Source organism: Pseudopodoces humilis, chromosome 5 (genome assembly GCF_049639895.1).
Source record: "Pseudopodoces humilis isolate 2021_Gansu_Grassland_sample_001 chromosome 5, ASM4963989v1, whole genome shotgun sequence".
In the NCBI taxonomy this organism is placed as follows: Eukaryota; Metazoa; Chordata; class Aves; order Passeriformes; family Paridae; genus Pseudopodoces; species Pseudopodoces humilis.
In genome coordinates this window covers 61,288,307-61,301,704 of record NC_142204.1, presented here as the reverse complement: position 1 = coordinate 61,301,704, position 13,398 = coordinate 61,288,307, and the positions used below count along the sequence as shown (strand labels likewise).

The window sequence follows — 13,398 nt, the reverse complement described above, 5'->3', positions numbered from 1 at the left end:
AGACATGTTGCCATAGCTTTGCACCAAAAGTACTAGTGTTTAATCATGTGTGAGGTACCAAATGCAAGCTCACATTCAGGCTATCCCATATTAAAATTAGTTATGGAATTAACTAGCATTTTAGAAATAAATATTCTTCCCCTTAGGAAATTTATGGCAACAGCTTGCTGACTTTGGGATACACACATTTTTTTCAGTGTTATTGGTCTCCCGCTTTAAATAATTTATCAACAGGCTATAGACTTCTGTAATTTGTAAAGAATACATTTAGGCTTCTCTGCCACCATTTCACCCACTTTTTTCAGAACAACAAAAATAGGAAGTTGACAACTCAGACAATTTGGAGGTTGCATTTTCACCACAAAAGTGAAAAGAAATGAGAGCTCATATTTCATCAGCTTAGTCAAAATATTAAGAAAATAGATTGCACCAGCTAAAGAAGCAACTGTAGCAATGTTACTACAGAATGTCAGGGCAATTTCCACAGCAGTTCTGTGGAATAGCCTCTGGAAAAGTTTCTCTGTTTATAAGGAAAATATAAAAGGTTGTGATAGGCTTAACCTGCAGCTCAATAACAACTTATTTCAGAGCATTCACTTTGAAAAGCAGACTCATATTTAAGTGCCTGTGTAGTGCTTAATGCAATTCTGTAGCAAATAGCTATTAAAGGAAATCATATATTTCTCCCTTTTGGGCCTAGTCTTCATGAAGTAGAAATAACAGAAAAATAAAGCATCTATAAAACATCATATTTCTTTACTCAAGTAAATTCCAGTGTGTGCCTGTAGTACCTTCCAAGTCCTTTCTACCTGCTTAAAATCATTTTTCTCCATTAACATTTACATATAGTTCCCTATATGTATATTAACATCACAGTTCTGTTTATGCAACCCAAAGAAAATGAGTTAAAATTAATTTTACAGTCTGATTTGGTCATAATAAAAATCCACACAGTTTTGTAAACTACTTAAACTACTAAATTTGAAATCTTAGAAGTAACTGTTGAATACTTAGAGCTAACTGGGGACATTCACAGTATCCAAGAGATTATTTCCTTCCTTTAGCAGTTTGTGCAATAGAGGTGCTGCCCTATAGGCAATTTATAATTAATTCAATTTTGCAGGAATTCTCAGTTTCTTGAAGCAGTTCAACTAACCTACATATGCCCTTCCCTCCAGAACAGTGTTTCATTTTCCAGTGTTATTCTGAGCTAAATGTTTCCTCTGAGTATTCCTACTGGACAACTGCATTCATTTCAATTAACAATTACCTATTTGCTAAAATTATCAGAATATACATGAGGGAGTAAGTAATAACAAAAGCATTACAGTTGTAATCCTGCTTCTCATGCATGAAGGTAAAGATTCAAGTAGAAAATAAAGGAAGAATTAAGACTTATTTTCTACATGTGTAAAGACAGTAAAAAAAGAGCTGTGCACTGCAAATATGCAGGACACAATACATTTACCACTGAGACATCTCCATGATTAATTTTACTCACTCACAAAGCAGCCAGTCATCAACTTCCAACCCAGCCTATCCACAGTCTAAGAGCAGTGCACTAATCCTATCACTTGTTCTTCTCTGTCTGTTCTGCTTTTCATATTAATTGATCTCTCAGTTTTGTGCAGTGAAACAACTGGATAAACATATCCAACAAGAACATCTGTCTAAGTAGGAAGCTATACCCAAGTACCACATGTGCTACCCACACACTTGAGGAAAAAATGACACTGTTCCATCACAGGGTTATACATTACTGAGTCAAACACAGTCAAATAAGAAGTGAAACATTTAGGACAGAGTAGAACACTATTCAGGCTTCTCAAGAGCAGTGCAGTTCCCACAGCAATCAGTCATTTAAACAGGATGCATAATCTACACTGACAAGTCCTCTGAACACTTGGACAGGAAACCCATGAAACATCCTTCCAGTTTGGAAACGAGTTGTTCAAAGATAGCTGTGTCCTCCAAGAACTACCAGGAGAATAAAAATAATGCCATACTATCATAATGGAAGACAAAATTTTTTAAAAAATGTAATCAGTAATGGAAAACATGTAAATTCTGAAACAGACCCCTGAGACTCTCAATTGTGACAAGTAGCTGGAAATCATGCCAGTAAGTACAGGAAAAACGTGCATGAACCAGAACCTAGAACTAGTCTAGCTCAGCACAAGAAATTAATACCTCATCCATGAAATTGACCTTAAAGCCAATAAGAAAGATAGCGAGGATAGCAGAGGTTCTGGCTGCCTAACCTTAATAAAAGCAGGAACATAAGACATCATTCATGTACCCCATTCCTTTCAGACTCTCTTTGATTGCATCAGCTGCCCAAAGGAACAAAATTTGGCCCCTTGTTCCCACTGCAGCCCAGTTGCACAGATAGAAGATGGTCATTTGCCTCTCTATTTGCCCAAAAACCCCACTCTCCCACTAATCCACATAGAAGCTGTTCTTCCTGTGATCGCAAAGAGTACAAAACATCTATGTTTTCAGAAGAAAAACAAAAAGCAGATGTCATCCACACAAGGCAGCAAGAGTGACAAGACAGCAGGACAAATGCAGCAAGCTGTAAAATTGTTCAAGAGGCCACCACTGTACTCTCACCTTCAAAAAACAAACCCAGCTACACCTTACAAGACTGCATAAAAAGGAAGTTAATGTAAAAAAGTTTGTTTAAAAATAACAAGTTCAGTGTCATCACTAAATGAAAGAGATTAAAGTAGTACATAGTTTCTTTAAAGCAATATGATTTTAACTAAGCTAACTTCTCCGTAGAGACTGATGCTTTCCAACCCATGACTTTAGACACCAAGAATTATAGTAAAGATCAGGCAATTAAAACTGAGAAATTTCAAAAATGTTTAGGAATTAAGGTCTGCTCTCCAACATGTAAAACATGAAGCATATAGCCCTTGTGTCAAAAAGGAAGGAAGTTATATGGATACCCTTAACAACTGTGTTAAGATTCCTCCAAATCACAGCAAATTAAAAATAGAACAATCCAACCAATCCACATAGCACATAAAATTTTCAGTCTACTCATGTAGTTGCCCTTGGCACATTCCTAACACTAGGCAATTCAATTCTTTCTGCAGAACTAAGGGAGCCCAGAAGTAAAATTAATATAGAAAATTAACTGTCAGAAGCATTACGGTAGGATTTCCATCAAAACTATTGATGCTTCCTTCCAGGAATCTGAATGACTGAATGAAATATGTTTATTTGCTTTTGTTCCTAATGACATGTGTATCCCATGAAGCAACATCATTCATAGCTTCAGTGGTCTAGTAATATTTTCCCCCATTGAAGTAACTGCCTTGCTACGTTTTAGGGCTGATAATTCAATTCTTCTAGGTTTTTCTTTCACAAGACACTTCCATTAGGACAATATTGCCTTTAAGTCTTCCAATAAATTATCACAAATAAAACTGCCTTTTAAAGAAATTAAAAGTATTGGCTTGTAGGAGGACAGACAGGAGCAAAAATTAGGTCACCTGAACTAGGTCATCCATTTATACCTCTATTTATCTGGTACTTTTTGGGAAACATTCTTCTCTACTTGATCTTTTTAGCTGTGTAAGAATTTTTTCATTCTAAAGCTGATGACAAAAGAGTAGCTAGAACAAGGCCCTCGGGGACACCAGCAGTAACTTTCCTACGCAAACCTCAGTGACTGAAACATCCTGACACAAGTATTCAGAAACACTTTAAAGCAACAGTTTCCAACCCAGAATGACAGTCCTAAAGCCTGACAGACCTGACTGTGCTCTTCTGCTCTTACAACTCTTTCCTTACCTTGCTGCACGCTCAGCCTCCCTAGTAAAGCTACTGGCTTTGCACTCATATTGTCTCACCAATACTGGGTCTGAACGCAGTCTGCTTTCTTGAAGACACAGAGGGACTCCAGACACAGCTCCAACAATACAGCCGCTCTCTGGGGCTCCAGGTTCCAGATCCAAAACTCCACAGCCATACCAGAGTGCTCTTCTTTCATAAACACATTCTGATTGCTTAAATTTGAACAACTAATTCAAGAGTTAAGTTTATATTAGCAAGTTATTTTGCCAGATGAAGCAGGAAAACAAAGAGCTTAATCTCTCTGCAACATTCATATGCTAGTTAAACGAAATAGAAATGCACATCCTTGGTTCATTTATGGCAAACACACACAGCTGAGTTATCCAAGACTGTGCTGGCCATAGCAATTGTGGAGTACAAGAGCTTGAGGAAAACACCAGGATGCAAACACTTCACTTCCTAATGGCACAAAGAGCTCCTGCTCTACCTTATTCACTTGTGCTTTACTCAGTTCCTTATCTGACCTTTAACACTGATGCCTCTCCCTAACTGAAGGCTGTTTTATAAGACCAAGAAAAAAAAACATCATCTACCATCTGATTTCAGTTCTAGAAATGCATACCTAAGGTATTCCTACAGTTTCACATTTTCCCAACATTACTATTTTGCATTACTATTTTCCCTATGCCAAAAAGTCCTTTGTACTAAGTATACTACAGTCAAACTGTAGCTGTACACAATGGAAAATCCACAAATCTTAAATGGTAACAATGAAGATAAAACATAATTTCTGTTTATTACAAACCAATGCCTTTAAGAGATGAATATAGAAGCCTCAGACTTTTGTTGCACTCATGATCTGAATATCTGCTCAACCTTCCCCTGCTTGCAGAGCTGATAACTTATATTTAGCTATAAAAGCATCAAGGAAAAACAGCCTGAACCTACTGAAATTTTAAAGTAAATTACATGCAATCCAAATCAAAAAATTCATACTATAGATCAGTGACATATATGCAGAGTAGGACACAGACATAGAACTATACATAAATACAAAAACTATCCACAAATACATAAGCCTGTACATGGAGCTTCAGAACTGTAGATTAGAGTATAAGGTTGATGAATTATGGTAACATGAGACATATCCATCTATAGGTATCTACCGATACGTATCTATCTGTATACATATATAACTAAATACAGCAAAAGTTGCTGTAGAATTGAGGTAAGAATAAAAACAAAGGATGTATTTGACATGCTATTTAAATCATTTGGAGTGTATGTGGTATGCCATGAGGTGCAAGGCCAACATTACCATTTGCTCCTCCTGAAAATTCTTTAATCTGCAAAATCCATACACAACCCTTTATTCCATAAGAACAGTAGACTTACACATTGCTGTCTTTGGAAAACGAGCAAACAGAACTTATTACCACACAAGATATTTGACACAACCCAGAGCATTGCCTAACTGATTTGGTTTAGTTTCGTGTGCTGAAAGAACAGCAATTTTAGGCAGAGCTTGCAAGTTCTTATACCCCAGGGTCACTACAGCAGCTTTGTGGTTGTATTCAACTGCCCCTATGAAAATTCAGAACAGCATCTTTGAAGCAACAGAAACAGCACTCATTTCCTCAGAAGGGGACAAAGAAGCTGAATATTTAAACTGAATGATTGTTCATGTAAAATTGTATTTTCATATAACACTGAATAAACAGTATTTCACAAAATTTCAGAAGCCTCTAAAGTTTGGGTTTACTGAAACGACTATTCAGTCACATTGCTCCAACCAGATTTGGTCCATGTAAAAGAAGCTTTATGAATGGCGTAGATGACTATAACCTACACAATGAAGTAATGTGCTGGGGTGTCCCCCCCACATACAAATTAACAGCATCTAGCTGAAACACAATTAATGGAAACAAAACTTTAAAAATACATTTACATGCAAATTTAAGCATAATATGAAAGGTGACTACTAACAGATCCAATACTTAACCCTGAAATTATAAAAATGCACAAGGCATATCTAAAGTGACAGCTGCCTATGACCTATTAACTCATTGCTAAGAGCAGAGTTTCTTATAACTGATCAGCTGTACAACACACTTACGGGTCATTTTCTCCAAGGCAATTACTCATTCTGTCACACTTTAGGGAAAATAAGTGCTCCAAACAGTTGACGTCTTTTCAAAAGAACCCCATTTACAAGAATTCCATGCAAACCTCTGTTAACACCAATTAAATCTTGGATTTGAAGTTTCAAGAAACAGTTTACCATCTAATTGATTCTACCAAAGCATTTTTTTCAGTTTAACCTTTGCATATACAAATAGTATCTCTTGAAAAGCATGCATTTTATAACACATATGACAAAGCATTAGTGTTTCTAACCATCTATTACAAGCATGAAACTCATTAAATAGATACTAGAAAACACTGCTTCCAAAAATGTCTATACAGTGGGATCTTAAAAAAAAAAAAAAGCAGAGACAGTAAAAAAAGATAAATGTTTTATAAGTTTCCAGATTATATGCCTGCCTTATAAATTTGAAAGATATCTTCACAGACACTCAAGAGGGGCACTAATAGTATTTGAATCAGAAAGGCTTATGCAAATGCACATTAATACACAGACAAGCTTTTAAGAGGGGCATTTCTGAAGTGCTACAGTTGAATAGGTATTTCCGGTATCCCTAATGCTGTTCCAGAACCAGAACAAAAGCTATGTCATGACTGGCATCTGTATGTGGACTTTCACTATGTATCTTAGTAATTTTAATCAGTGATTTAGTATAGTGTAGTTTTCATTCATTTTAAGCAACCTTTAAGCACTTTAGAAATTGTGCCTTTTCCAGAAAAAAACACCAAAAAACAAAACAAAGACAAAAGCCTCCAAAAACGCACAAAGCAAGTTTTCTAACATCTGGTGTAGCACTTTCTATGATCAGCTACATTTTATCCTTACAAGTCAAACACATTCCATCTCCCATTTTTTTAAATAGCATTTTCACAAAACAATCAGTTGGAAGTGCTTAAATATGAAAATGTCAAGACCAAAACCAATTAGAGGTAAAAAGCATAGAAACTAGTTTTTTAGCTGTTCCGAACCATTCAAATTCCCTTTCATACTTCAGAAAACAGCACCTTGAGTACTTTATTGTTTCCAAACCTAAATGTTTCAGCTTAGACAGATTGAACAGAATACAAACACACAATATTAAGCTGGGTTAATTATCTGTGTCCCCTCAAATGAAAGGTATAAAGAGATCTGTGAGTAAGTGTAACAAAGTTGTTTAAAAAAAAATCATTATTATTTAGACTGATGATTTAAGACAAGATCATTTTAACACCACTACCTCAGCAGCTGAGGGTCCTCTACACAGTATCCATCACCAGGAAAAAAAAATTTTCAGCCATATACTGTGTTCTACAACAACAGATTAGCCAAATGTGTAACTCAAAAATGAAGCAAGACAGTCATATACCACAAAACAATTGAAACATCTGATTTTTGAAGGTAAAGCTTCACACTAATCATATTTCAGTTCTCCTATAACAATGGCAACCTATATCAAACAAGAGAAATGAGAAGGTGAGAATGCAGTCATGACTATAACATAAGAAAACAAAAATGTGTTAATTGTGGTAAATTAATCTTTTTTAAAAAATCAGCAAATAATATTTACCAAGGTCTTTCTAAATTCTAGAATAGTTGTTTTCCTCCATATGGAACTTCGACTTCTAACCCTTGTTTGATGTAAGACACATGTTCATTACAAAAAGATGAGAACCTAGACCATGCTGGTTGTATTAATACAGCATGAAGCACCAAGAGGAAGCAATCTATACTCATTTCCTTCTACCCAAATAGCAATATCAGCAAAAACCCAGGAAAAGGTATACTCCTGGATGTACAGCAACCATAGTAGCAAAATCCTAACCTATATTATTTTAGGAAAAAGCCCACTTGCCCCATATCCACATATACATGATTACTGGCAAGGCTCACAGACATGTCTGTCCAGTTTTCAAACTATCCACTTCATTTAATCCTACCTGTGCACACCCAGAGCACTGAAGTGATCTACTAATAAATCCTGCCTACTTCCTAGTGCAAATTAATTTAATACATTTGATCTCCAGTAACAAACTTGCTGCTGGTGCCCGGATTATAGAATTTATCTTGTTATCAGGGGGAGGTAGGGAGGCAGTGGTGGAGTGGGTAATAATCAACTTTCCACCTTCCAAGCGGAAGTTGTTTCCAGGTATGTCAATGGCATTATTAAATTGCAGTCTTAGTCATCTACTCTCTGGACTTTCAATAGCAATCAGCCACACTTATCATCCTACCTGTGCACACCTCTAGCTTCTCTACCCTCTCCTCCAGCACTCCTTGGTACCCAGCACGTACTTTTAGTTGATTCACTCAGACCTATATACAACTCTTTAAGCCTATTACTCAACACATTCAAAGGCAATAAAGACCTAAAGCTAAAGAATTGTTTTCATTTGCACTATGCCGTTCATATTTTAGATTCCATTTTGACTTGGAAATGAAGAAATGAGTAACAGCAATTCCTATTCCACAAATTTGCCACTATTTAACAGCCACAGTGCACATCCTGCACTTAAATGCGAAAACACAACTTCCTCCCTTCTCACTCCTCAAAAAACTAGCTACTAATTCTTTAACTGAACAGAATACTGTAACTGATATCCCTCTTTACCTCTCTTTCCTTCGTCCTTTTCAATCATTTCAAAGAGCAACTAAGCATGGCTCTGTTAAGACAGCCAAATACACCCCAAAACACATACCCCAAAAATCCCAAAATACCTCAATATATTCATAGTGAAAAAAAATTTGAAAATCCGCAATTATGATTCTTGTCATCACATTAATCTATGTCTGCTTTACTAAATAAAGGTGAATATTAGAACTGAAGATCCTAATTTTTAAGATCCTGGTTTTCCTTTAATTTCTGATACAAAAATCAAATATGAAAGTTTGAAATACAAAGTGTTAAGAGGACAAAAATTTTCAACACAATTCTCCCCAAAACATTTAACACTCAGGTAATACGTCTTTCTCCTGAAATGTCTTGCCCATTAGTTTCTATAATCCTCTTTTCCCATTTTTACCCATATTCTCTTTTCTTACTGCTGCAGGAAAGCAATGGGAAAACTCACTGAAAGCTACAGAAACATGCTGTCAAATAGAGAAATTGAAACAAAAGCTATTTTTCCATACAGAGGTGCCACTGCTTCAAAGAAAGGATGATAAAAATATGTATTGTATATCATTTGACTACAACAAAGCTAAAATATCAGGATAATTATCAGATATGAAATGGTAGAGGCAAATTAGGAGATCTAGAACAAAGTACTTAACATAGAGATTATTAAAAATGTCCCGCATTTTGCACTAGTCTAGGCCAGCCTTTCTGTAAGGTATATATAATTTACATGAACAAGACGGACTCATCAGTACAAGATGTCAATTCGGGTTAAATAGCAATTATATTATTAAAACTATAACTTCATGAAAAGCTTCTGTCAAATTCTGTAACCTCTAAGCTCTCATATGAAGATTTTAGAAGGGTCCTATCGCTCCAATGCCGTTCTTAATTTCACACGTTTCTCTCTTCCTTTCCCACACGCTCAGATGTTTCAGCAGCATAGTTTTAGTGTTTGCAAAATCCTGCCCAAAGAGCGTGGCCGATTTCCCACGGGCTCCCTCCCCACCCTGGATGAACTCGTTACTTCCCAAAGTCGACTTCCTCTTCCACCCCTGGACCTGCCAGCGCTCCCAACGCCCCTCCGCCTTGCGCAACATCCGCGGCCTCCTCCCCACATTTCGGACAATCTCCGATGCGACACTTACATTGAGATTTCTTTTTTTTTTGTTCCCAGACCACTAGCACAGACTGACAGCTTAAAGGGCTAACGATGTGATTTTAATCCCAAAGAGCATAATGAAACGAGCTACAAAGGCAGATACGGAGGGCACTAACCCGCTCTCCTTCAGCTCTTCTGTGGGTCAAACTGCCTTTTGATAGTAAGTATTTAAATGATATTGAAAAGTGCCAGCAACATCTGTCCAATCAAAATTATTGTTCACATCTCAGACGAGCAGTTCAAAAGATAAAACTACTGAGATATTTTAACAGCCCAATTAAGCAGCTAAAATAAACCAGGAAAAGCACTAATTCTCCAACAGAATTTTTCCCCGAGCGCACACGTTAACCAAAGGCTGACGGTGAACTGATCTGGAAGGAAGAAAGGACGAGGGATACAGGCAGGGCTGCGATGGGGGATGGGAGATGTTAGCGAAGGGAAGATGAATATTCCTCCAAGGACTATCAATACATTTAACACATCTCCTCGGAAAGAAAGCTCAAGCAAGCACCTACAGGGGCAGATAAAAGGGGAAGGAGGGAAGGAGTGCCCGATTATCGCCAGCTGACATCATAGACGGCACCCCTGCAGAAAAGGGGCTGCAAGGGCGAGGAAGCGCTCGCAGCCCCTCCACCCCGCCTGTCCTCTTTATGTGCTCAGGGAAGCAGCGGGGCGGGCGGACGAGGAGCCTCCCGGTTAATTTTGCAAGAGCCGATGACCAGCACCTCCTCAGGAGCGGGGAAGGGCCGGGACCGCGGTGACAAACCTCCTGGGGCTGGGGGGCAGGAAGGAGACTGAATCCAGGCGGACACTCTCCCTCCCCCGCCGAGCTCCGAAGTGCTGGTGAGCACGGGGAGCCGGCCGAGCCCCGGGGCACACAATAACAAGTCACCCCCAGGGATGCGACGCCCGCCCGCCCCGACACCCCCTCGCTGGCAGGGGGATGGGGAAGGGGCTGCGGGTCACCCCCCCAGCCCGGGGGGAGGCAGGAGCCCCGCCCGCCCCGCCCGCGCCACCGCCCCTCACCATGAAGTCGCTGGCGAAGTTGTCCTCCCCATTGTGGTCCGTGTCCTTCATGGCCTGGACTCGCTTAATGAATTTCCTCAGGATCTCCTCCTGGCTCATCCTGCCCCGCCGGCCGCCCTGCGGAGCGGGAGCCCCGGCCGCCCGCCCGCTCTCCGTCCGGAGCCCTCTCCGCCGCACGACCCGTCACCCGGCTGCCTGCCTGCCTTCCTTCCCTTCCCTGCCTCGCCTCTCCCCCGCCCGGGCCTGCCCGCGGCCTGCTGGCTCCGCTCTGGCTCCGCTCCCGCCCCGCTCACGGCCGCCCGGCCGCCCGCTCCATCCTCCCCTCCCTCCGCCCGACCCTCCCTGGAGCAGCCGACACGGACACGACACGGCCCCTCCTCCTCCACCCCAGCGCACGCGCGGTGCCCGCCCCGCCCCGCCCCCTCCCCTGTGCCCCGCCCGGGCAGCCCTCTGAGCCCATTGGCTCTCCCGACCGCCGCCTCGCCCTATTGGCGGCCGCGCACGCCAATCACCGGCTCGCCGGGCTTCGAGAGAGCGTTCGCTGGGCTCCTCGCCTTGCCCCGCTCCGCCGGCCACCCCCCCGTTTCCCGTGGATGGGACCGCCCGAAGGGCGCCTCATGGAGCGCTGGAAGGGACCACTTGGTACGCGAGGGGGAGGCTGAGCGCCGTTTCCCGTGGCTGGAGCACAATGGGCGGCGGTGGGTGCCCACGGCGCCGCGCCGGGAGGCAGCGGCATGTCGGGACTTGTAGTCGCGACTGCGCCGTGTCCCGGGGCTGGGGGCTTGCGCAGCATGCCTCTGAAACGCCCGGATCAGAAGGGTCCCGCCACGGGTGGGTAGCCCGCAGCCCTGGGAAGTGCCGGGGGGCCCCTGCGGCGGCGGTGCCGAGGCGCGGCGGCGCTGGACGCCGGGCAGCGAGCGGGAAGATGGCGGGGCGGGACAGGGCAGGGGACGGGTACGGGCGCGGACACCTGGCCGGGGATCGCTTCCCGGGTATTTGTATGTATGTATATTACATATATATGTGTGTGTGTTTGTATATTAATTATATATATGTATATTGAAGTGTATATTCTTTATGAATTCTATATATGTGTGTATATATTTGTATGTGTGTGCAGATAGATAGATAGATAGATCTACTTAATAAGGATGTCCGCAGGCGAAGCTGAATGATGGAAGTGCCGCCCGCAGGTGTCCGCGGGCTCAGGGCCGGTGCCAGGCAGGGAGGGTCCCGCACCCCTCGGCACCGCAGCGAGAGAGCTCAGACACTCCGCGCCTTCCTATTTTAAACACAGCCTAAAATCTCTTCCTTACGTAGTGTTGGAGGATTTGGCAATGTGCTATTTCATTCTTATATGTTATATGGAAAAGCTAAACTGCTTCATGTTTGGTGTCCTGATGACATTTATATCTTCTGCTTACGTAAAACAATTGTAGAGGTGTGTGAGTATGCATAGCTTCATATAGCTTAATAAATATCTCAAGTGGAGTCTTTTAAAATGTAGTTTTATTGGTGAAGATCTACACGGCCTTGGGTGATGCTGTTGATCCAGTAAAACTTTGTCACACAGGCAGATAATAAAGATCCAAGCTGAGAAGCAAAACCTGGCTAAGGTACTTCTTCCCAATCGCCAGTTCTTTACTCCTCATTCCCTGTGCCGGGAGTGTGTGGCACTTGCAGTCACACCAACAACCCCTGTCAGACAGGACATCGAACCAGCTCAGGGAACTCAGTCAGCTGCAATATAAGCCCATAGAAAATCGGTGTGTTTTCTTCTCTGATCGTTTCATTAATCTGCCTTTGTTACCTGCAAAGAAACCTACAAAAAGCTTGGTCTTCCTGTGTTGCTGTAAGATATTATTGTTTTAGAAGGCTGCCAAAGCATACCACCTTCCCACCAGAATTAGTACAATGGCACATTACCACCCTCAGCCCAATTCAATGCCCACCAACTCACCATCTTCCTAGTGGAGGCAAGTTTTGAGACATGGCATAGGAGCCTGAGCTGCAGCTGCTGCTGCATGGACACACATTTCCTTCTCCTGCATCTGCTACAGATGCTGCATCTCTGGCAGAGGGGTAGGCTGGAAAATTGAGAGGCTTAGCATCTTCTCATGACTTGCTGCACACTTCAGCATCTTATTAAGGGGTTGGGTTTTTTAGCTGTTGATGTTCAGCTAATGTATAGGAGACATAAGGACACATGAAGGAGCTGGGAAAGGGCATCAGTTCTGTGCTGAGGTTTAGTGAAGCCTGAGCACTCCACACAAACACATTAGCTGTCACAGATCAGTCTCCTCTCCATATCCTTTGCACCAGCTTCCATAATAAGCTAATCAGTTGGGCCTGGAGAGCCACAAGGGTACCTGCTTTTCTTGTTTTAATTCCTCTCTTCCTTCTTTTCCTTCTCCAAATATCATTTTCTACAATACCAAACGCAGCTTTAAAGGGTAAGACAGAAATCAGAGAGACCGGAGACCAGAAGGATAGCTGGGACTTGGACCACCAAATTGTTTTTCCATGTCACCTTGATGGATTTCCACCTGCTTAGGAAGGTTGCTGTTTGCTCAGCAGTTCTCCTGGCAAACCTGCTCCCAGTGCCAGACATCAGGTAACTTCAGAAAAGTGATACTTGAGAGTACACAACCAATTAATGAAGTT

At 41.6% G+C, this 13,398-nt stretch overlaps 1 protein-coding gene across 2 annotated transcripts in view; it reads right to left on the bottom strand.

The window, feature by feature from the left end:
• PTPN12 (protein tyrosine phosphatase non-receptor type 12) overlaps positions 1-11,028 on the bottom strand; it is a 69,733-nt gene extending 58,705 nt beyond the window's left edge. For both annotated transcript variants that reach the window (XM_014255199.2, XM_005526018.3), the window contains exon 1: positions 10,735-11,028. In XM_014255199.2, the coding sequence (XP_014110674.2) occupies positions 10,735-10,833 (99 nt within the window). In that variant the 5' untranslated portion in view covers positions 10,834-11,028. The remainder of the gene's footprint in view (positions 1-10,734) is intronic.
• Positions 11,029-13,398: the final 2,370 nt, after the last annotated feature.